The 26,073-nt window shown below is 41.9% G+C and overlaps 2 protein-coding genes and 1 long non-coding RNA gene across 5 annotated transcripts; 1 reads left to right on the top strand and 2 right to left on the bottom strand.

Moving 5' to 3' along the window:
* On the top strand, positions 1–9,969 carry LOC124151286 (regucalcin-like). The gene is made up of 6 exons (XM_048383346.1): positions 1–332; positions 5,037–5,199; positions 6,230–6,409; positions 7,235–7,456; positions 8,486–8,632; positions 9,674–9,969. Exons 1-6 carry the CDS (start codon positions 153–155, stop codon positions 9,877–9,879), a joined length of 1,098 nt encoding a protein of 365 aa, XP_048239303.1. The 5' UTR covers positions 1–152; the 3' UTR covers positions 9,880–9,969.
* LOC125372757 lies at positions 3,563–25,294 on the bottom strand. Its single transcript, XR_007218226.1, has 4 exons — positions 25,187–25,294; positions 10,444–10,531; positions 7,342–7,555; positions 3,563–4,290 (listed from the first exon to the last, which is right to left on the bottom strand). It is a non-coding gene; the product is annotated as an uncharacterized LOC125372757 (long non-coding RNA).
* On the bottom strand, positions 12,486–24,800 carry LOC124151287 (regucalcin-like). 3 transcript variants are annotated; one of them, XR_006863348.2, is made up of 7 exons: positions 24,516–24,800; positions 22,011–22,161; positions 20,548–20,727; positions 14,678–14,902; positions 13,838–13,981; positions 13,010–13,267; positions 12,486–12,888 (listed from the first exon to the last, which is right to left on the bottom strand). XR_006863348.2 is itself a non-coding variant. In XM_046523681.2 (6 exons), the coding sequence occupies exons 1-6, from the start codon at positions 24,738–24,740 to the stop codon at positions 13,062–13,064; spliced, it is 1,131 nt and encodes a 376-aa protein (XP_046379637.2). In that variant the 5' UTR covers positions 24,741–24,800; the 3' UTR covers positions 12,486–13,061. The 3 variants fall into 3 exon arrangements, 2 of the variants coding, with proteins under 2 accessions (XP_046379637.2, XP_046379638.2); XM_046523681.2 differs by having other exon boundaries at positions 12,486–13,267; XM_046523682.2 differs by having other exon boundaries at positions 12,486–13,267; positions 22,011–22,345; positions 24,516–24,793.
* Positions 25,295–26,073: the final 779 nt, after the last annotated feature.

Genomic DNA, 26,073 nt, shown 5'->3' with positions numbered 1-26,073 from the left:
TAGAGCGGGGCGCTTATTACATCGAATACGGTAAATGATTTGTAATACCAGGGGTTATGATATAAAAGTCGAGGCTGGGCCGGGCTACGTGCGGACGTTGCCTTACTTCAGAGTACCATAGTACACTTTCAAGGACACATCCTAGCTCAGCTATGCAAATAGACTATCAAAATACTACCCACAAAGCCAGAGCTATTGTGCATCACGCTTATGTCATGCAATCCGCCGACATGTATATATATATATCAGAGACCATAATACATCAGCACGTGAAGGACGCCCACACAGAGACAGGAGCATATCAGCGAGTGTTGGGGACAAGACACATTACAGTGAGTGCATACAACACTGCTGTCCGCTGTTACAGACGACCAAACATCTAGTAGTGAGAGGGTCGGTCGGGTAGCCTAGTGGTTGAAGCGTTCGCTCGTCACGCCGAAGACCCGGGTTCGATTCCCGACATGGGTACAATGTGTGAAGCCCATTTCTGGTGTGCCCCGCCGTGATATTGCTGGAATATTGCTAAAAGCGGCGTAAAACCATACTCACTCACTCACTCACTCTAGTAGTGAGGATTTGGGTACAATGACACAAAGTGACCGAGCATAAAGACCCGTCTAGCACGACCAAGATAGGTTAACGGATTGTTTGTACTGCGCTGAACTCCAAACCGCATATGCTCAAAGCGCAAGAGATAAAAACGTGCACAGTCTTTTTTGTTTGTTGTTTAGCACCAAACTCAGCAATATTCCAGCCATATGACGGTGGTCTGTAAATAATCGAGTAAGGACCAGACAATCCAGTGATTGACATCATGAGCATCGATCCACGCAATTGGGATACGATGACATACTCGATTATTTACAGACCGCCGTCATATAGCTGGAATATTGCTGAGTGTGGCGTTAAACAACAAACCACCAAACCGGGAGTGTGTGTACAACCTGAAACGAGGTCACAGGGCGAGTTGCCTGTCTACTTGATAGCATTAAGGTATGTATACATACGCGTCTGGGTGGAGATTGATAGCTTACAACAGCCACGTAAGTTTATTTGCTTACCATGTCCATGTTCACCATACCCGCTGAAGGTTGGACATAATATTTACGCAATACTTATTTTAATCCCAATCCAAGCTTCATTTTCGGGGCCATCAAATCTATATCATGTGATGAAAAAGGAAGGCAAATTTGAAATCAGTTTACATCAGATGAAAAAGTGGCTAGCCTCACAAAACACCTATTCGAGGGTGTGGAACATGATTCAAAAGATTAAGGGCAAAGGATCAAAATCTGGAGTTAACCATCTCAAAGATGGTAAAACACTATTAACCACTAATTATCTTAAATTGCAAACAAACTTGGTGAACTTCGGCAATCATTCTTCATCATCCAACTATAACCCTCAATTTCAGAGGTTTCAAAAACAACAGGAAAAGAAAAAAATAATTTTAACTCTGATGATGTTGAGGACTATAACGAAACATTTTCCCTCCATGAATTATATACTGCCCTAGGGCAATCTCATGACACTGCAGCAGGAGCCGACAACATCCACTATCAGCTCCTGAAACACTTGCCCGATTCATGTTTGGAAACGTTACTTAGTATATTTGATGAAATATGGACAACCGGAAATGTCCCTCCTTTGTGGCACAACGCTATTATTATTCCTATTCCAAAGCCTGGACGGGATGATACAGATCCATCCAATTGTCGTCCAATATCATTAACTAGCTGTGTTTGTAAAACCATGGAGTGCATAGTCAACAATCGATGAGTCTGGTACCTGCAGACCAATAACCTCCTGAGTGACATCCAGTGTGGTTTCAGAAAAAACCCAGAAGTTCCATTGACCATTAGATGCGTTTAAAAGCATTGTATAACAATTCTATTGTCAATAAACAACATACTGTATCAATCTTTTTCGACCTAGAGGAGGCATTTGATTAAAGATTTGCATGAATTTGGATTGAGGGGCAGATTACCTCAATTCATATCTCATTTTCAGACAACAGACAATTTCAAGTACAAATGGGCTCTACCCTGTCTGATTATTTTGATCAAAATTCGGCCGTCCATCAAGGAAGCATACTATCTGTCATACTTTTTAGCATCAAAATTAATAGTCTCATAGTATATTAAACAACAAAACCAATCTAAAAATGTCATCATCTTCTCAAATCATCGCATAATCCTTGACATTTTAGAACTTTTCAACGATCTTTCTACTGGCCAATTTCACATCGTCTTTTGCTGGTTACCAAGTCATGTAGGCATAACAGGTAACTCAAAAGCCAATGCTGCAGCTAAAGCAGCTCTTGACAAATCGTTATCTCCACTCCTATATATATATAGGAACGATATAGCCATTTCAAAACAACTATCAACAGTTATACTCAGGATCTAATGCCAAAAAGATGGAACACCCAGGTAGGAATCAATAAACTTCATGAATTTAAACCAACAATCGGCAATACCTACTTGGGTTGTCAGTCAAGACATGATGAGGTTGTTTTACAAAGATGCCGTATCGGCCACAGTCAGAATGTTTGATAAAAGTTGTTTGGATTCATGATTGACTTGTGAATATATCAACTTGGTCCCGTCGCTGTATAGCTGAAGTAATGCTGATGTGACGTTAAATTTGAACTCACATTTTAAATTGCTCAGAATAAGGCGATAACATATCATCAATAACTACTTTAGCTTCGGGAGCAAGGGGAGAGTTGTGACTGTATGTACAGTTTCAGGGTGCTCCATGTCCACTCCTAATGTGTAACGCGTGTCCTCATCATTTGAAATTTTCTTAAAGTCTAAAGTGTCAAGCTCCTTAGAAGTGACCCACTGAAACTCACGTTCGGGTAATGACTGAGACATAGCCCATCCATACACCTTGTAAGTATCCTAATACATCAAATAGGAGTTTGGGCCATAGTCTTTCACATAAGGATTGTTTGTTTTGGCATGCTTCACTGAAATCATGCCTATTCCCCTCGCAATCCAGCCTCGTCCATAAAATGCATATCTAGATCAGTCAGTAATAACAGTTCAACGTTTCCCATTTTCAACATGGCATCCCAACTCAGGCCAGGTAAAGATACAAAATGCGCTGGGTCAAGATGATAATATTCTATAGAAGTATTCCTAAAATTCTCAAAAACATCTGAAGAAGAACATAAGGCTTCAAGTATAGATTTGTGGTTGAATGCCGTCCAGATATTCTGTGCATGCTCATAGTCTGAGTCAGATGCCAACTCATCTGTTGATACATTGTAAAACTCTTCTTTCGATGGGGACTGCCTTCAATCAAATTTAGATTCATCCTCCATATGATCATATGGATATAGCACCCTTTCTTGAAAGTAAATTTAAATGGCTATCATCTTAAAATTCTTTGCTCAGCTCCTGGAACCTTTCAGTACAGTCTGCTTTCAAGTTCAGAACTAAAGTGGCCAAGCTGGCATTGGGAAACTGAAGGGAATCAATAAATCTCAAATATGCCAAGGAGAAAGAGATGTACGTCTCCATGTTGCTAGCAATTCAATAATCTTTTACCTTATCTTCCTTGCTCAACAACAATAATCCTACTGCGTGGAATATGTGTACTATGATATATGTGAGGGAAATACCTCATCCTTCGCACCAAAACCTAATAAATTGATTGGAATATCATTTTATTTCTCAAAATTTGTATTATCAACACAGGCATGTCTGTTCCCTTCATATTAGTTCTGAGTCATACGTTTTATATTTGCTATTTATCCACTGGATGTAGAGCTGCTGAGATAGACCAGACAAAACGAATTTGGTCTTCGTTTATTTTAGCTTTCTGATACTTCATTTTGTTAGGAAGTGGAATATAACTGCTGGCAACTAAATGAACATACTCAGCTGAGACACGTCTAAATGAACAATATAAACCAACATCCACCCACTACCCTCAACCTGACATTCCTGTGTACAATTTTTAATACGCCTCTGTTATTTGAATGTTAATCTCAGCTACATACAAGAGTGAGAAATTAGTACTTCTGAGGGAAGGTTCGGCCAAAACAGATTCGTTGTTTTCATCATTCTTAAACAATCTGAGTTTCAATGTAAGAAACCATTTCATACCATTTTTTACCTTCAGAAAATCTATAGTTTTCTTCTGCTGGGCTCAGAGAGTGGCTTTCATAGCACACAGGTCTCCCCTCTTGGCACAACACACATCCCAGCCCTTTTAGACTTGCATCTGATTGTATCACATTGGGCTTCTTGGGGTCGTAGAAGGAGAAAACTGGTGATTCTGTAATGATTCATTTGAGTTCATTAAATGCCAGATCTTGTTCCACTTCTCATACAAATGTTACTGTCTTTTTCATCGAATGTCGAATTAGTTCTAATGCTTCTGTATTACTGGTGAGAATCTGGAACGTATTCTGTTTGAACTTTATGTTGTTGGACCTTGCCCTGTCAAGTGATGTTCTTGTCATGTGACAGTTCATCTTTGCCGTGTACGAATGTAACATCGTCAATTCCAGTTCACCTCCCATTATAACTGATAAATATAATCGATTGAGGGAAAGAGCGAGGGTGGTGGGCTCAATTGTGGTGGTGGCATTCTGGAGTTTATCTCTAACCTACATCCCTAAGTACGTATAGGCCTGACCTTGGTCAATAACTCCTCCCCCAAGTAAACTGACCTATCCTCTCAAATTCTATCCTGCCACGTTTCATATTAAGAATGTTGCATTTGTCGAGCCCAAAGGACATGCCAATAAGAAAAAAAGACTCAACAATAAGAATCTGTTTTTTAGAGTGGAGTCTCCTTTGGCAATAAGTTCTAGGTCACCCATGTAAAAGAGGTGAGTAGAGGTGTTGGGGATCTCTGCCTCTTTGCTAAGCAAAAAGTACTGAGTGATAATTTAGTAGAACGTGTATTTACTGATGTGTTCAATTGCATCTCGAGAGTTGGTACTGTGAAGCAATCTATTCTCTTTGCCACATATTCTCTCGTCATATCTATATTGCTTGCTCAACTTCCTGTTTCAGATGTCTGAAAAGATCGAGGTCGTTGCGAAGAACAGTACAATGCATGGGGAGGGCCCCCACTGGGACGACACTACGCAGTGCCTGTACTACGTGGACTATTTCGTTGATGTCGCCCACAGATACAACCCAGCCACAGGTCAGGACAGCCAACTAAACCTTGGAGGTGAGTCCAATAACAAGCTCTTTTTATTATCAGCTCTCCTGATACATATATGTCAGCTCGTGTGCACAACGTGTGTTGGTTTAACGCCACACTCAGCAATATCCCAGCTATCTGACTGAGGTCTCGACTAAACAATCCAGTGATTAATGTTGGAGGGGCGCTGGGGTTGCCTTGTGGTTAAAGTTGGTTGGTTGGTTGGTTGTTTAACGCCGCACTCAGCAATATTTCAGCTATATGACGGCGGTCTGGAAATAATCGAGTCTGGACCAGACAATCCAGTGATTGATATTATGAGCATCGATCCACGCAGTTTGGATCAATGACATGCATCAACCAAGTCAGCGAGCCTGACCACCCGATCCTGTTAGTCGCCTTTTACGACAAGCATAGTCACCTTTTACGGCAAGCATGGGTTGCTGAAGACCTATTCTAACCCGGAATCTTCATGGGGCTTGTGGTTAAAGTGTCCACTCGTCACGCCGAAGGATTTGAGTCCCCACATGTGTACAGTGAGTGAGGCCCATTTCTGGTACCATATGCCATGGTATTGCTGGAATATTGCTGCAAGCAGGGTAAAACCATACTTCCTCACTTACTATCAGTTTGTGATCAAATACTCAAAGCCGTTCTAATACATACTCTTGGAACAAAGAACGGGACACATCAAATTATTGCAGAATTGTGTACAGTAAACTACGTGTATAACGAACACGGTTATAACGAAGTGACGGATAAAACGAACTGTTTTTATATTGTCCCGGTCATTTGCGGTATCCTTTAGTTGAAACGCTTATAACAAACTACGGTTATAACGAGCAACAATTATTGGTCCCTTTTATTTATAGCCAAAGTTTACTGTATGTGTTGTGTTAAGAAATGTCAACAAATTAAATTTCATTGAAGCGATCCACATGGGGTGTTCTCTGCATTGCCATTCAATCTCCGGGTGTCAAACACAAGCTTCTCTTTAAGTCCTTCTTTATTTCTGTTAGGATACGCAATGTTTGAACTGTCATATCATATGTTTCAGCCTCTGTGCTGAGCGTCATCATCCCCCGCCAGAAGGGAGGCTTTGTGGTGAGTCAGAAGACAGATCTCAGCATCGTGGACTCATGGGACAGTGGAAAGGTCACCACCATTGAGAAAGTCGAGGCCGACACCAATATGTTCAATGACGGCAAAGTGGATGCTTCGGGTAGACTCTGGATTGGTAGGTTCACATTCTTGTGTCTCGTGTGAGTGAGTGAGTAAGTGAGTGAGTGAATGTTGTTGACGGCCTGTAGGTGATCGAGCCTGGCCCGGGGAAACCAGTAGGTAGTGAACATTGGTACTCGAAAATCGTGTTATGGCTTTGACGCTCACTGAACACCTTGTGTTTGGATGAGTTTTATATTGTTTAAAAGCAGTCCTTGGCACGTCCATTATGACAATTACAAACTAAAGATGACGTTATACGTGACGTCACTCATCAGGCATTAATGGACACCGTTCCATCATAATCTGAAATGTGGAATGCTTTGATGACCGAGCAATAAAAACATTTTCTCACCTATTTGTAACTCGGAATTCGAGGTTATCTGAACAATGTGAAATATTTAATTTAATATCTGTAATTCGTCTTGTTCCCTGGTCTGTTCTTTCAATACATGGCACATGCACCGTACTAGCAGTGCAATTGTTAATCGAGAAATGCAACATTTATAATGAGGTGAGTGACAAACGAAACGTCGTTTGGTCCATATCCCAGCCATATAGCGACGAGAACAAGTTACAGATCACCATCACAAAGATGTAAATAAACTAGGTATAAGGATGAAGATACACAAATCTACACAACTTTATGAACTAAATAAACATTATGTAAATAATACACACTTAAACTGCATTACACAGACCTTCCTTGAGGTATTGTACAAGCAAGTCCCCGCTTGTGCTGGTCCAGAGATCTTTCTGCTTTATAACAAAATATGCGAATACATCTGATATTAGATGCACCAACCTCTACACCAATAACTACTTGATAGTTTCAACACAGGGTCTATTTTCAATGGCATCGGCATCGACCAAAGCAAATGGCTGCAGGGTCAGGGCTCGTTGTACTGCCTGGAGGGTCATGGGAGCGCCAGAAAACACCTCACTAACCTCAGCAGCCCCAACGGCATGGCCTGGACTGAAGACAACAGCGTCATGTACTTCATCGACTCCACACCCAGACAGGTCTGGGCCTTCGACTTTGACATCACAGCTGGGGCCATCAGTAAGTAGACTCTGGCACTCCCAGCAACCAGGGCACACGTTGGTCTTGTGTGTTGTTCAGTTTCCCAATGATGCAGCTGTATGTAAATTCCAACTTTAGCTGTAACAGACATTGAAGTCACTTATCAAAACCACTCGTTCCACCTCAACTCCAAAGGTCCAAGGCCCCGTTCCACTAGTCTGTCTTACAGACCCTGATACAAATATATATCAAATACAGCCCATGCAAGTCTATAATGTTTGGCAAGTCTAGATCACTGCAGTATCTGAAAATGAAGAGAGTCACTGGGCTCCTTTTTATTATATTTTTATTAAGATAACTGAACAACTGTTTTTTTATGTACGATATGTTCATTTCAGAGACTAGATGTTAGTCTACCGTTCCACAAACGACCGTAGCGCCATGAGTCAAGGCGTGTATGGCTGGAGTACACGTTTGTCTCTTTAAGCTAAAACATCTGCATCTCTGTTAAATATTGTACGATGTCTCTCTGGGGTTAATCTTCCCACTGATCTAAAATTTGTACGAATAAAATTACATTTTTAGACACTCTGCTACATGAACTATATTTAAAATCCATTGTGGATTCTGCAGTTGTTGCTACCGAGTCGTAACAGGTGATACAGATAGAAATATATGAGGTGAACGCAAACGTTATCGTCATGTTGTACAAACCTTTTGCGGTGGGATCTGTGATTTCTTACCCTGTTCGCGAACACCTGGTGTCATCACTAGTTTTCAGCCGTCCATTCATAGTTGTCACAGCTAAAGTGCCCTTTAACCAAATATTAATGTGTCCGCGGGTAAAATAGATAGGTTATGCTCTTGCATTGACAATATATATTACATTTACAACATCACTAGTCCATTGCTTGACGATGCATTGCACAGGTAGCGGAACTAGCCGAGTGAAGCCGAATGCTATCCAGGGTTCAGTTAAACTTCCACTTTATCCTGAGGCTGAATCGGGATGTTTTGTTCAGAGGGTCAGGACAAACACCTTTCTATTAAGCTACTGTTTGTTTTCAGGCAACAAGAGAACTGTGACAGATTTCAGCAGATTTTCAGATATCCCAGCACTGGCTATCCCGGACGGAATGAACATTGATACGGAAGGAAAATTATGGGTTGCCGCCTATGAGGGTGGGAAAGTTCTCCGAATCGACCCCACGACTGGTAAGTGGGTGTAAATATTAGCGACACATTGAACATTTGCGGGGAAAAGCAAGTCAATCTACCAATGTTGCTCTAATAAGATTCGGTCTCACATTGCCCAATCAACCAGAAAATTAAGAAAGAAACGGTTCATAGCTTGCCAGTACAAACCCGGATATAATATATTTTTTCAACAATGTTCGGATATGACGAAACTTTTCTCATTTTTACTGTGGTGGTATCCAATTCTTCAGCTGAGGAGAAATAAGCGCTTCGGGTATGACAGACTAAGTATGTTATTGATCTCAAAGATCTGTATATCTGGACAATGCATTCATTTACAATTAACTTCAATATCCTGAAATAGACAAATACAATGTAGACAATGTATTCATTTGAGTTTCTTGGGCAACCGGTTTGTTTGAAGATGAAAAATCCACTCACTGTCTTAGAGGGTATTGCTGAGTTGTGATTTGACGCCCCTTGGAACACTATTTCACTGATATCACAACATGGTATAACTATTTACCAGTTATGCAAAATCCTGGAACGCGGATGAGGTGCTGAGAAACCAAGGATAATAATTGGGAACACACGATCGGCTGATTCTGACATGGTTCATATATGGCACAGTCAAACACGGTCAAACACAGTCAAATACGGTCATACACAGTCAAACAGTCAAATACGGTCGTACAGTCAAACACAGTCATACACAGTTAAACAGTCATACACAGTCAACCACAGTCATACAGTCAAACACAGTCATACACAGTTAAACACAGTCAACCAGTCATACAGTCAAACACAGTCATACACAGTCAAACACAGTCATACACAGTAATCCCACGGAATGTTTGTCGCAGTAATCCCACTAATCTTAAGAGGCGGCAAAAGGGATCGGGCCATCATATCCCAAATGCATAGATCGATATTCATGATGTCAATCACTCAACTGCCTGGTCCAGACTTGGTTATTTGCAGAAGGTCATCGTAAAGATAGAATCTTGCTAAGTGCAAGTGATTTAGTTCGTTGAAATGAATTGATATTTTGTCCGTCCAGAAACGTGATCCGTACTGTCAAGTTCCCTTGTGAAAAGATAACGTCGCTTTGTTTCGGTGGGAAGGACTTCACCGACCTCTACGTCACGTCATCGGCTGTCCAGATGACCCCAGCAGAACTGTCGAAAACACCATTGGCTGGCTCACTCTTCAAGGTCACGGGGTTAGGAGTCCGAGGTCGCAAAGCTAACATGTTCTCTGGATAAACGTCTCTCAGTTCAAGGGGTGGTCGGGTAGCCTGGTGGTTAAAGCTTTCGCTCGTCACGCCGAAGACCGGGTTCGATTCCCGACATGGGTACAATGTGTGAAGCCTATTTCTGGTCCCCCCCCCGCCGTGATATTGCTAAAAGTGGCGTAAAACCATACTCACTCACTCACTCTCAGTTCAAAGCGCTTTTAAGAACATAATCCGTCACAAGATTTGGTAACTGGAAACAAGTATTTAGTACAAACTCTCGATGGACAACATCGATATTTTCTCTTCGTGTAAATCTCCATATCTGATTTCCATAAGTAGAAACATATACATTTTTCTGTCAAATATTGTGAAAGTATTTCCAGCAGTCACATTGTGTTTACGTATTGTTTGTATCGGAATAAGGGCTTTGCTACCTATGAGAGTGTACTACATGCCTTCGTCCAAATCATTTCAAGTGTAAAATCATTAATCCCAGATACATATATGTGTGTTAACAACTTTAATTTCCTGTCCATTATATGACCACGCCTCCCATTTTTGATAAATAACCCAAGTTTCTAAATACCATTACCTGTGTCTTGTCATCAGTGATTTCCATCCCCACTTACAGTGTTGGGGCAAGCAGTTTGTAATCTTAGTGTAGAATCTGCTACGAGTATCTGCAAATATAGGAGTATAATGTTATACATTTCCTCGGATACCAAGCATTCATTTATTTCAGGATTAAGGCCTGAATACAATGACAGTGTCTTGAACATGACTGCAAAAGAAAATATTTACAGTTATAAAGATCGGAGATTGATGACACTTTTAATGAAATTTACTTAATATTTTAGAACGCTTAAACCAGAGGACTGCAGCATTGTAATCATACTATTTTCATAAGTTCAGACTTTGAATGAATAGTAACACATGCGGGGCATATTAATACAAAATTTCATTTTCAATTACATATGCATGTAAGTTACATTTCCGCTTTTAGAAAAATACCATCAACAAACGCCTGTGCCAAATGTGTCACCAGCTCTTTGATGAACAGTGAAAAAAGAATTGGGCTTAAAGTACAACCTTCGCGTACACCTGCTTGAGACATATGCAGACAATTTAGATCCATTTTAGAAGTGCAACTACTCACATATACTTTGTATTATTGTGTAAAAATGTGCCATGTATGCCATGTACAAGAAGAGCATAAAACTTCTGTCAACTCTATCAAAGACATGCTCAAAAGGCACAGTAATATCCCCACTGTCGTTGTATGCTTTAAATTGTGTACCAGAGCTTGTGAAATAAAAATATTATCAATTATTGAATGATTCTTGTAATAAACTCATTGATACTCCACAAAATGGTGTCTCGTCTTTTATTTGACGCGGTGAGTTCACTATTACCCCCGACTTCGACTCCTAAATATTTCTAAGTTCAAAACATGAAAAAAGCAATATTTTAAAAGAAAATCAACTTATCGAAATCAGATTTTGCACTGCACCTCTGCATCCAGTGATTGATATCATGAGCATCGATTCACGCAATTTGGATTGATGACGTGCATCAACCAGGTCAGAGAGCCTGTCAATCACTGGATTGTCTGGTCCAGACTTGATTATTTACAGACCGCCGTCATATAGCTGGATTATTGCTGAGTGCGGCGTAAAACAACAACAAACAAACAAACAAAGCACATTGATGGGGAACATGTGCATATGAGATGTTTGGAGGTCTTGACAGACACACCTGTAGAGTGATAGCAGATGACAGAATTTTGTTGATATTTTGATATTGTAATAATTCATTAATGGTCGAATAGCTGTTCATAGACTTAGCGTTCTAATGGTCCGAAACTTGCATAATCTGATGCGCCGGGACACCATTGTCGGATAAAGTTTGATTTATTCGTTTTCTCGGGCTATGATCCGTCAACCTTTTGCCTTTAGATAGTCCAGCCCTGGATGACATCAGGAAGTCGAGCTTGTTTCTACTAAAGGGTTGGCGTTAAAACAAAGTGACGACAGATTTAACCCCGAACTGTGTGTTGGGTGCAAGATGAAATGAACTGTCATCCTTGAAAAAGTCTCGCGGGCGAACATCACGACACAGCTTGTTAACGGCCATCGGACAACATTCGTCCCCAGGTTGAGCCCACACCTTGGGTGCCAAGTCACGGGATTAATCTCCCAGTCGTGTGTTTGTACTGACGTTCCAAACACTGTAAATATTCCTTATAATCGGAATCAGTTATGAGTGCGACGTCGCCCCCATGCACTGTCACTGGGAGGCCGACCGTCCACTTTAACAAGTTTGTTTACTTTGACATATGTCAAATGGTCAGCAATGTTTGTTGACAAACAGCGCAGACGTTTTGGTTTTGTATGTTGTTTTACGCCGCACTCAGCAATTTACCAGCTTTATGACATCTGTCTGTAAAATAATCGAGTCTGGACCAGACAATCCAGTGATTGACATCATGAGCATCGATCAACGCAACTGAGATACGATGACATGTATCAACCAAGTCAGCGAGCCTGACCACCCGATTCCGTTAGTCGCCTCTCACGAAAAGCATAGTCACTTTTTACAGCAAGCATGGGTTGAATCAACACGTAACACCGTGTATATATTTTATCAGTTTTATTCAATTCCAAGTTGTAGTATAAGTAAACCATTGAGAACTGTTATAACCCTCAAATAGTACTTGTCATCATTTTTACTTGTCCCTAGTACATCTTAGTAGTCTCGGGCTAGCGACCTAGCGTGAATTTCGAAGGCTGCGGATTTACCAGAATAAAACTGGAGGTATCTCAAAAAGTTGGACTGCTTCAAGATATTAATTTCATTTGGTAAGTGTTGGGGCATTCAGGACCAAGGCCCCGTTCCACAAAGCGCTAAAGTCAGTGTTAAAGAATGGGAGTTAAGATCGACTTAGCGCTTAGATCGCTTTGTGGAACGGGGCCTTGGTCGTGATGTGTCAGCTTCTGTTTCTATCTAATGCAAACATCGAATGGCATCGAAATCAGATTTAGAAATGGTTGAAGGGTGTTATTAAAAACGCCTCGAACAGAAACGTTTATCCAGAGAACACGTTAGCTGTCTCCCTAAACACTGATGCTTAAGAATCCAACATAACATAGAACTCAGATTTACAAATGGTTGAAAAGCTTTGTCTTTGAAAATGCATTGAACGAAAAACATTTATCCAGAGAACATGTTAGCTTTGCGGCCTCGAACTCCTAACCCGGTGACCTTGAAGATTGACCCAGCCAGTGGTGTTTTCTCCAATTCTGCTTCGGTCATCATGTACGGCGTTGATGTGACGTAGAGGTCGGTGAAGTCCTCCCCGCCGAAACAACAGGAAGTTATCTTTTCACATGGGAACTTGACAGTGCGGATCACTTTGCCTGTATGGACAAGATATCAATCCGTTTCAACGAATTAAATCATTTGCAAATATTGAGTGAAATTACTATTGTAATATGCGTATGACTGTGTATATTTGTTTGTTGTTTAAAACTAAAATTCAACAATATTCCAGGTGTATGCCAACAGTCTGTCAATAATCGAGTTTGGACCAGAAAATCCAGTGATTGACATCATGAGCATCGATCCACGCAATTGGGATACGAGGACATGCATCAACGAAGTCAGCGAGGCCTGGTCCAGACTCAATTATTTACTGACCGCCGTAGCTGGAATGTTGCTGAGTGCGTCGTTAAACAACAAACAAACAAACAAACAAACAAACAACAGTGGCCCTATTAAAACTCAAATAAAAACATCATGTATTGATCTTTTTCCGATATGAGAACAATAACAACATTAGTTCGCTATACCAGAGGCGCTTAAATCACCTCAGCTCAACATTGGATGAGAATGGAAATAATGGCGACAAATCCGATCATTCGTTGTTAATGGATAATGCAATATGAGATTGAATGTCTTATGTGTCGCTAATATTTACACACACTTACCAGTCTCGGGGTCGAGTCGGACAACTTTCCCAGCGTCAAAACAGGCCACCCATAATTTCCCCTCCGTATCAATGGCCATTCCATCCGGGTAACCCAGATCTGGGATTTCAGTTGAGCTGAAATCTGCTACAGTTCTCTTGTTGCCTATAACAGAGAGAACTCTGTGTTTCTACTGGCCTTCTGATCTTTTAAGACCATATTTGTATCAGTGAAAATCCCGATTCGGGTTTTATTTGTTTGTTTGCAGTTTAACGCCGCACTCAATATTCCAGCCATATGACGGCGGTCTGTAGTTTGTTTGTTTGTTTTTTTGTTTGTTGTTTAACGCCGCACTCAGCAATATTCCAGCTATATGACGGCGGTCTGTAAATAATCAAGTCTGGACCAGACAATCTAGTTATTGACATCATGAGCATCGATCCATGCAATTGGGATCGATAACATGTATCAACCAAGTCAGCGAGCCTGACCACCGGATCACGTTAGTCGCCTCTTCCGACAAGCATAGTCACCTTTACGGCAAGCATGGGTTCCTGAAGACCTATTCTTCCCCGGATCTTCACGGGTTTCCACGCAATAGGGATACGATGACATGCATCAACCAAGTCAGCGAGTCTGACCACCCGATCCCGTTAGTCGCTTCTTACGACAAGCATAGTCGCCTTTACGGCAAGCATGGGTTCCTGAAAACCTATTCTACCCCGGTTCTTCACGGGTCAAGTGTCTGTAACATCTGAAGGTCGAATTTACATGCAGTTGCATCATTGGGACACTGAACAACACACAAAATGCAAGACAGAACGTGGGCCCTGGTTGCTGGGAGTGCCAGAGTCTACTTACTGATGGACCCAGCTGTGATGTTAAAGTCGAAGGCCCAGACCTGCCTGGGGATGGAGTCGATGTAGTACATGACGCTGTTGTCGTCAGTCCAGTCCATGCCGTTGCCGATGCTGATGTTACTGATGTGTTTTTTAACGCTGCCATCACTATCCAGGCTGTACAATGAGCCCTGAAGCTTTAGCCACTTGTTGGGGTCAGCGATACCGTTGCCACAGAAACAAGACCCTGGGTAGAAACTATCAGGTAGTTATTCTTACATATAATATTAAACACACTCACAGTGAAAGTTTCTTACGAAGCAAAACGATCTCTGTATAAGAGGGGGGCGGTCGGGTAACCTAGTGGTTAAAGCGTTCGCTCGTCACGCCGAAGACCTGGGTTCGATTCCCGACATGGGTACAATGTGTGAAGCCCATTTCTGGTGTCCCCCGCCGTGATATTGATGGAAATATTGCTAAAAGCGGCGTAAAACCATACTCACTCACTCACTGTATAAGAGGGGACTTAGTTTTAATGGCTCAGTGAAATTGGTCTGTACAGTACAATGTGAACATGAATTATTTACATGATTTTAATTGTAGTTCATATAATTGTGTAGATTTAAAAAAAACTTGTATCTATCCTTATCTCTATATCATGTATTAAATCTTGTTGTACATGTTTCTGATGGTGATGTGTGACTTGTTCTCGCCGCTGTATTGACTGAGATTTTGCCGATGCGACCTTAAATTTTCACTTAATTAAATATGAATGTTGCATTTCTCGATTTAGAATCTTCCTGCTAGCACTGTGCATGTTGATTGGCTGCGGTCTGATTAACCTATGTGGCATATATTGAGGGAACAGCCGAGGAGGAATCACAGACACTTAATTAAATAGTATTTCTGAAGGTTCAGATGATCTGGAATTCCGAGGTTAGAAAATGTTTGGTTTCTCGATCATCAAACCATTCCAAAGCTCTGTTATCTTTTGCTGGAATGGTTTTCATTAAGGTGTTATAAGTGACGTCACGAATGACGTCTTGTGTTATTAATTGTCATCATTACATATATAGAGAATACTACACTCATTCTCGTCAGATACCATTTTTACGAAACTCGTGAACTTCCTATGGTGTCATGACCTCGCTTTCGCTCGGTCAGATACCATAGAAAGTCCACTCGTTTCGTAAAAATGGTATCTGACGAGAATGAGTGTGGTATTTTATTTCTTACCCACGTTAAATATATATTTAAGTGTAAATACATAACAACTTTCTTTCGTTGACAGACCAAACTGAAACCGGTTGCAAAATCTGGTTGCGCATGAATATTGATATATGCTCAAATATTGGCATTGACAGCACTGACGCTCAAGATCCTTTTGGAAGAAATTCTTCAACTTATGGTAATTCAAGCGCCATGTTGTTAGTACGACGGACACCTATAAGAAAATTTGAAAAGTCACATCAGCGCCGCGCTTTGAATATCGGACTAACAGTCGGTCACTCGCACTGCCGGTGTCCCGTCTGTGCAATCAAAATGGTTCGGTTTCCTTGATCTATCCGCTGAATTTATATCACGTTCTACCATTTTGGAAGAGGGAAATCTGAGTGTTCCCCAAAGACATTCGTGTTAACTGTACCACCCTATAAAATCAACAAACTCAAGTCTGCTTGCATGTCAGTGACAGCTTCGAACGATCGAAGGGCAAGGTCACCACCGGAATAAGAAAAGACAACCGTGATCTACTCACAGCGTTTTAAGCTAGAGATAGGGAATGTTATTGTTTTTATTTTGGGATGTTTGGGGCCACAAGATCAGAAGTCAGGCACACTTCCACCGAGTTTTCGAATAATTTGTATCAGAACTGTTCACTTTTAGTGATCTGGTCGTGCAGTCGTGTACGTTCATTCATGAACAACACCTCCCGTAACAGCGCCACAAAATACGCTTCGAAGGGGACACTGATGGCACAACTGGATCAACCCTAAGTAAGTCTAGATATCTGTCCAGATAGTTTAAACAGACTTCATTTCACCACGCTTATCCTTTTACGTTAAATCAAATTGAAAGTTGCGAAAGTGGTCGGGTGCGTCACGCTCATGTGGACCCTCGCTCTATTGATCGGTAGTCGTACATTGTAAATGGATATACGAAGCTCGATTATATAATGTTTGTAGAAGCTCTATGCATAACTTATATATATAATGCAAACCGAAGTTGATGCGTGTGACTATTTTGTTTGGTTTAATAAAGTGTTGGTAAATATCTCTCGTTCTCATTAATTCTTCAATTCTGCCTTGTAGTTGCAAAATGAATGAAGTCTCGCGATTTTTTTATGAATGAAAAAAGTAGTCCCCGGTGTGACAGAGGTCACTGTTATCCAATCAAAAACGAATAAAACAAGGTCAACCTTGTACGACACACGTGCGACGTACGAATTTAGTATCTTACCACCTGCATCTTCACCACGTGGGTAATATAGGGTTAGAAGTAACCGAGTTAACAAAAATCGTATGTGCACTGGTGCAGATATTACTTCTCGCGCACCAGTGTACAGTGTCGTCATCCAGATGGCATTGTTTTCGTCATTCGAAATTCATTGCGACGTAAGGACGAAATGACGTCACACTAGAAACGACGTCATAGCTGAAGATTCTTGACGTCATTCGACAAATTGTGGTTTTCTGGGACAGCGGTGGTGATCAGTGCATATTTTTTAAAGGGAAACTCAAAGGATTAAGAAATAAGGGGTAATAAAGAAATTATTACACTCAAATGTGTGTCATTCCTTAAAAAACTCGTGTAAGAATTCATGTATTAGCCCCGCTCTCGCTCGGGAAGTACAGTGAGTGAGTGAGTAAGGTTTTACGCCGCTTTTAGCAATATTCCAGCAATATCACGGCTGCGGACACCAGAAATGGGCTTCACACATTGTACCAATCTCGGGAATCGAACCCGGGTCTTCGGCGTGACGAGCGAACGCATTACCCACTAGGCTACCCGACCGCCCCCGGAAAGTACAAGAATTCTTACACTTATTGCATCAGTATAAATCAGTATGTCAAACATGCCAGTGAAATAATCTCTACTTACGCACGTTTCCAAGGAATATTTTGAACACATTTAAACACACGGTGCCAATTGTTACTGATGGCTGTTATGGTGTAAGGAGGTCCCAAGCTGACCGTTGGGGATAAAGACATGAGTCATACAGAAGATAGAGCTTTGGTGAGCAGGCACTGGTAAATAGTCTCTCATAACTCTGTAGGGATTGGCTCGTTACTCTATATGCTTTTAGACCGTGAAGATTCCGGGATAGAATAGGTCTTCAGCAACCCATGCTTGCCGTAAAAGGAGACTAAGCTTGTCGTAAAAGGCGACTAACGGGATTGGGTGGTCAGGCTCGCTGACTTGGTTGATACATGTCATCGATCGATGCTCATGATATTAAACACTGGATTGTCTGGTCAAGACTCGATTATTTACAGACCGCCGTCATATAGCTGGAATATTGCTGAGTGCGGCGTAAAACAACAAACCAACCAACCAACTATATGCTTATACTAAGATATTTTTAAAGCGTTTATTCCCCATATATTATAAACTAGTGTCCAAAAGAAACGATACCACCTGTTTGCAACGACATAAAAGAAAAACTAAACAATGCAGAAGTTTAGGATTGGTGTTATGCATTTGAGAAATCCTTTCACAACATCTGTACAAAAATTTCATTTCAATAAAATCTGTACAACCAATATGACAAGCCTTTAAAGATGGGTGGGGTCGAAAAATGAACATTTCGTTAGAGCACTGATCACAGAAACAACGGGAAATGTCACACCACACGTCTCAAAGTCAAGACAGTAGCGGGTATGTCCACCGTGAGCATCAATACATGCCAGAACACGCCTACGGACTGATGACGTCAAACGTCTGATGACGTTTGGAGTGATGCGTTGCCGTTCCTCGAGGAGACATCGTTCCAAGTCCTGGACGTTGACTGGAGGCACACGGCGACGTCGGATTTGCCGATCGAGGTGGTCCCATAAGTGCTCGATGGGATTCATGTCCGGTGAACATGCGGGCCATGGCAGAACCTGTACGTTGGCGTTGGCAAGGAAGTTCTGTGTTAATCTTGCTGCGTGTGGCCTTGCATTGTCTTGTTGGAAAAGGAGTCCACGAGGCTGTTGCTGAATAAAGGGCACCACAACAGGCCGTAGGATGTCATCAAGATAACGCTGTGCATTCAGGTTTCCACGAATTACGACAAGCATCGTTTCGACGTCACCACATATGCCACCCCAAACCATTAACCCTCCACCTCCAAACGGCCGGACCTGTTGGATACAGTTAGGCGCCAAACGTTCACCAAATCGTCGGTATACAAGCTGCCGTCCATCGTTTCTGAAGATGAGGAATCTGCTCTCATCAGAGAACATAACACGTGCCCAGTCCCGCCGTTGCCAACGTCGAACTCGCCTGGCCCAGATCAGTCTGTTGTTCCGGTGTCGAGGCGTCAGGAGCGGTCCGCGGTAGGGATGACGTGGCCGGATACCATACTGCCGTAGTCTCCTGTAGACGGTCTGTCGACTGATCCTGTGTCCCAGTGCTGTAGCCGCCGTGGACGTCGCTGTTACGGTGCGGTTCCTCAGGTGTAATACCCGGATGTAACGATCTTCACGGGGCGTGGTTACTCGTGGTCTTCCACTCCCGGGCCTGTCTGACGTCTGACCTGTCTGACGTAACCGCTGCATCAACCTGGTGATAGTGATGCGTGCGCAGCCCAACCTTCTGGCGACGTCGACGTGTGACGCTCCTTGTTGGACCATTCCAACGGCTCTCTCTCTCTCGATGGCTGTCAAACGTGGCATATCTTGTGTACTTTTTGTTGCTGTGATATCAACGTGTCTGATCAGCCGTTTTATACAGTTTTTATGCACGTGCAGAACATGCTAGAGAGGGAAATGTCACTTTCACGAAATTTACGTTTTTTCCCGGAAGTGATCACGTGTTCCCGGTATTTTTTATCGACTATTCTGTGTTTGGGATGTGCAATACGAATTGGCATGTTTTCATACTAGACAATTCACTTAATGAAAAACAATTTTGAAAATAAGTTGGTATCGTTTCTTTTGGACACTGGTTTATATGTAAGGAAGTGAGACTCAAATAAATTATCTGTCTGTCTGTCTGTCTGTCTGTCTGTCTGTCTGGTACGTCTCTTGAATCGACTGCCACCCTGTACCTCTGCCTATCACAGATACAGACATACAGTTTTATACGTTTACTTCAGTGATTAATACATAGGTATTATGAGTACTGTGTTAAATCTAATACATAACGGCAACCTGATTGGACACAGCAGTGGTAATTAAGACATGGAATTAATCATGTACAATTCCATTTCCTAGAAAATGAATTCATTGTTTGACATTATCTTGATGGACAGTTATTATCAATATATCGATACGGACACCTCAGTCTGGACATGCACGGCAATCGTTATCGACGTATGGCGGCCAGGTTAAGGGGTGACCCTTATAATCGCACTTCTATTGTATGACGTTCGTAGTCCAAATTTACTAGACGATAAGATTTTCCTATGATGATTTATCTTTATATTTCTTTCAGCTTATAAATTATGTAAAGCTTTATTAACATTTTTTTAGACGTATACACGTCAGAGTAGACGTATAACAGTATCCTGGAGCCAACATTCTGATTATCAGTGAGTGTCAAAGCAATAACCCAAATTTCGAGTCCCAATGTTTACTATCATGACGTCACCCTACTTGTTAACCTGATCACCTCCAGACCTGGCTTCTGGCTGGCGTAAAACAACATTCACTCACTCACTCAACACGAGACACAAAAATGTGAACCTACCAATCCAGAGTCTACCGGAAGCATCTACTTTGCCGTCATTGAACATATTGGCGTCGGCCTCGACCTTCGCAATGCTGGTGACCTTGCCGCTCTCCCATGAGTCCAAGAGGCCGAGGTCTGTCTTCTGACTCACCACAAAGCCTCCCTTCTGGCGGGGGATGATGACGCTCGCCACAGAGTCTCCACGCATGAAACATGATGACATGACAGTTCAAACATTGCGTGCACTGAGGGAAGAACTAAAAGGAACGATTGTCTTTTGAAACCTGGAGATTGTTGGCAAAACAGAGAACACCAAGAGGTACTCATTCAATGCAATATAATTTGTTGAACATTTCTTAACAAATCAGGGGGCACGGATGGCCCAGTCGTCTAAGGCGCGGCGATTCGCTGTGCAGAGTTGCGTCCCTTGGGCACGCCTGAAACCTATGATTGTGGGTTTGAATCCCTGTTCGACCCGATTATGTTTGAAGGTTTGTCAGCACCATACCCGTGCTCGTGGGTTTCACCGAAGTGGTAAACGTCTGCGACCTGCATCACTTCGGGCTTTCCTCCCACATTAAGCTGACACGCCGTGATATAACTGGAATACTGTTAAAAGCGGCGTTAAACCCAACTCACTCACTCTTAACAAAACACATACATATGTCAGCAATATTTCGATATGTTCTGTCCAACATCTTGAATTTTATGTTTTACTATACTTGATGCAAAACGCACAACAGAAAAAAGTAGTGAGTTTTTGTTTGTGTCTGAGGTGAGGTAAAATGCGTTGATTGATTCTCATGATGTATCACTGGATTGTCTGGTCCAGACTCGATTATTTACAGACCACCGTCGTATAGTGTTTATTGTTATGTGACGGCGATCTGTATATAATCGAGTCTGGACCAGACAATCCAGTGCTTCACATCATGAGCATCGATCCACGCAATTGGGATCGATGACATGCATCAACCAAGTCAGCGAGCCTGACCACCTGATCCCGTTGGTCGCCTTTTACGACAAGCATAGTCGCCTTTTACGGCAAGCATGGGTTGCTGAAGACCTATTCTACCCCAGATGTTCACGGGTCTAGGCGTGACGAGTGAAGACTTTAACCACAAGGCTACCCTACATCTCCTCGACATTCTCACTGTCGCATTGTTATTTTGTTCAAAATCTATTAATGAAATATTTGAAACTGTTGCAAAGTATGGTATAAAATGAGCTTGCACCATTGTTCAGACGCTTCCGGGTTAGAATTAGTCTTCAGCAACCCATGCTTGTCGTACGTGACGACTAACGGGTGATGTCAATCACTGGATTGTCTGGTTCTAATTCAATTATTTACAGACCGCCGTCACATAGATAGAAAACAGCTGCGGCGCCAAACAACAAACAAACAAACAAACAAGCACACATTTCGCACACGAGCTGACACATAAGAGCTAATTATATAAAGCGCTTGCAACTGGACTTACCTCCAAGGTTTAGACGGCTGTCCTGTCCAGTGACGGCGTTGTATCTGTGGACGTCGTCGACGAACATGTCCACGTAGTACAGGCACTGTGTAGTGTCGTCCCAGTGGGGGCCCTCCCCATGCTTAACACAGTTCTTCACAACGACCTCGATCTTCTCCGACATAATATGAAGCAGGAGTAAGCGAGTATGCTTTTACGCCGCTTTTAGCTAAGTTCCAGCACTATCAAGGCGGACACCAGAAATGGGCTCCATACACTGTGCCCTTGTGAGGAATCGAACCAGGGCCTCTCGCGTGACGAGCGAGCGCTTTAACCACTAGGCTATCCCACCGCCCCTTTGAAACAGGAAGTACAACAAGAAATAAGAAATGGCGTGGGAACACGAGAACGGCTTGTTCCCCTGCAAACGCTCTCGAGATGCGGGGACACGGGTGGCCCAGTCGTCTAAGGCGCCGCGATTCGCTGTGCAGAGTTGCGTCCCCTGGACACGCCAGAAACCTATGATTGTGGGTTCGAATCCCGGTTCACTCCGATTATGTTTCTAGGTTTGTCAGCACCATACCCGTGCTTACCGAAGTGGTAAACGTCTGAGACCTGCATCACTTCGGGCTTTCCTCACACATTAAGCTGACACGCCGTGATATAACTGGAATACTGTTAAAAGCGGCGTTAAACCCAACTCACTCACTCACTCTCGAGATGCAATTGAACACATCAGTAAATACACGTTCTACTTAGCATCAAGAAAGGCACGATCGCCGAAAATGCTGGGTCCAGTCAAAGTTCTCAGTTACAACTGAATAAGTTGAATGTTGTTATAGGCCGCATGAATACTCCAACTATATCACCGCGGTCTGTAAACATCCAAACAACTTTATGCCGAAATCAAAATACTGACCTTCACAAATTGAAGATATATTATTGTTTCTAAAAAACACATAAAATATACTTAGTGTTCTCCCACTAAACTGAAGAGCAAAATAAACTATATCATATGTTTGATGTTCAATTGAAAATAGCGGTATAAAACCGTATTATATCCAAAAATGAAGTGTACTGACGCTCCGTCAGGACTCAAAGAATACTTTTACATATTTAAAAAAAATATAATTTGATTTAAAACGCGTAAAAAATATAACAAAACATTTCGCATTATACACAACTGCTGATGAGTATCTTAGAATCTGATCTTTTTTTTAAAATCAATAAATTTCATTTTTTGTTGCAAATCAACAATATTTGAAGCATTATATGGGTTTGTGGTTGCAATTCATTTCTTACCCCAGTCTTCATTTAACCAATATATATATATACGCATAATTACCTATCCACAGATTATTCTTTACAAATTGCTCCAGAAATGAGTGGTAAACCAGACTTAATAAAACAACAACAGTTCTTACCATTTTTAATTGCATAATAAACAAACTTGGTATACTTTCTTTTGCAACTCACTTTATAGTCAAGTTAATATTTCTCACAGACGGAATTCGATGACTCAGTCAAGCCACCCTGATCCATTTTGTCGCTTCTTTCAACAATCATAGGTTGCTGGTGACGGTAACCGTAAATCCCCTTGGAGGTAGAGTGATACATGACTTCAAAATGTGTGAGTGAGTGAATGAGTGAGTTGGGTTTAACGCCGCTTTTAACAGTTTTCCAGTTATATCGCGGCGTGTCAGCTTAATGAGGGAGGAAAGCCCGAAGTGATGCAGGTCTCCGACGTTTACCACTTCGGTGAAACCCACGAGCACTGGTATGGTGCTGACAAACCTCGAAACATAATCGGGGCAAACCGGGATTCGAACCCACAATCATAGGTTTCTCTGCACATAACTCTGCACAGCGACTTGCGGCGCCTTAGACGACTGGGCCACCCGTGCCCCACTTCATAATGAACTTTGTCGTCAGGTCCTAAAATGATCTATAAAACGAAAACCCACACAGCAATGAATTTCGACAGTTGAAGTGTTATAAACGTCAAAATACATAAGCAATGCCCCAAATAAAAAATATACCCACGAAACACAGGACATTACGTTCGAAACTTACACGAAGCCGACATGTGCAATAGGTTACTGCGCATGACCGGATGATGGCGCATGACCGGATGATGGGGGATGTATCAAATTTTCCGTAAAACAAATAAACAATAATCGACGACAAATTCTATGGTGATGTGTACAGGACAATATCATTAAGTGGTTAGAAATAGATGATCATTATTTATATTGTCTTCGTGTGGATTTCAATTATTGCCCCATGAATGAAAGTCATCGGTCGAGAAATATACACAAGACTCACAGTTGGGTATGTAAAGACTCACAAACAACAGCTAAACAAACACACATACAGCGATGACAACTAAATCATAACTCGCACACTCAATCAACTTATAGCTCTGTATAACGGAACTGTTCTATTTCATCAGGTCATATATAATCAGAAAGGTAAACATGATGTTTGTCGTCTGTTACAACGGAAACCAGTGCTACTTTTACTCACCGTAATATGCCGAAGCGTTAATACTCGCGAATATGTTCTCTCTGTCGCTGGGTACCACCCCTTTCTATCTTGGCGTCCTTCACGTGGTGACCTATCCATGACCGGATATGACCCACCAGCTATCACTCTGTCAGAGTTGTTTGAATGGTCTGATGATAATATGTTTGTAAAGGCAAGCTCCAAGTTGTTATCATAAGCCCTGGCAAGAAGCATCAGGACAATCATTTATGTGAGGCTAGCGTTACAGCGAAGGTTAGGTTACCCTGACCCAGGCAAAATGTTGTTACTGTCGGCGCTCGGCATTAAGTTCTAAAACAAGGACTGGCAGGCTCAGAGTCAGTGCACTGTGTCTGAGTGGGGTATTCATTAGACTAACATCTAGTCTCTGAAATGAACATATCGTACAGAAAAAACCCAGTTGTTCAGTTATCTTGATAAAAATATAATAAAAGGGAGCCCAGTGATACTGCAGTAATCTAGACTTGCCAAACATTATAGATTTGCATGGGCTGTATTTGATACATATTTGTATCAGGGTCTGTAATTAGACAGACTAGGGTATTCATGTTAAACTGCGACAGTGGGCTAGCACTAGAAAACCGCCATTTGCGTGCACGTCGTTATATAGGTAAAATAATCTTGACGTTAAACCCCATTTGTCCTCAACTCACCTTGTCAAGTCAGAACAGGGTGGTGTGATACTGTGTTGATGGACATAAGGGTCAAATAAAGTGACGTTCCACATTTTCTTCAAGCTGCTGTACAGAGAAGGGGAAGGCTCCTATGTGCCGTGTGCACAAAGAAGTGCCAGTAAGCGTGAACCCAGGGGAGAGTTGGGTAATACAGACTGGCGGCAAGTCTCCCTCGTCAGATCCCGTATTCCGAGGCCGTGGGACGGAACGCATTTAACTCACCATCTGTCTCCGACTCTCACGCCGACTACTTCAGATAATTAAAACATTTCAATGTTCTGCACTTTTTAATATAAAAATACATTTAGTGTTTGTAAAAAGAGTTAGTTACATATTTAATCAATTCTAAGTCGATGAAATGGTTTGTTTACGGTAGACGAATTTATATGACCATAGTGTCATTGCAAAACCCTTTAGTTCAATTCTAATTGTTGTTGGTTTGTTGCACTCAGCAATATTCCAGCTATATGGCGGCGGTCTGTAAATAATCGAATCTGGACCAGATAATCCAGTGATTTATATCACTACGACTACTACGACGACAAGCATAGCCGCCTGTTGCGGCAAGCATGGGTTGCTGAAGACCTGTTCTCTACTCGGATCTTCACGATCCAATTCTAATTGATGCAGAATGCCCAATATCTTGGGAACTCATCATTACATCTCTGGGTTTCTTTTGTACTGTTAACGAAAGAGAAAATATTGTATTCGTGTGTCATATCATGTATACAATACATTACGTAGAGGGGAATGTCCGAGTAACTCTCATTTCCTTAAAAATAATGGAGCAGGGGCCGAGGCCCATTATTTTTAAGGAATGGAGAGTTACGAGGATATTCCCCTACTTAAAACTCATCCCTACTTTT

Source organism: Haliotis rufescens, unplaced genomic scaffold (assembly GCF_023055435.1).
Source record: "Haliotis rufescens isolate VD_foot unplaced genomic scaffold, xgHalRufe1.0.p SCAF_47, whole genome shotgun sequence".
NCBI lineage: Eukaryota > Metazoa > Mollusca > Gastropoda > Lepetellida > Haliotidae > Haliotis > Haliotis rufescens.
The sequence above is the reverse complement of the archived record's forward strand: the minus strand, read 5'-3'. Positions and strand labels throughout refer to the sequence as shown.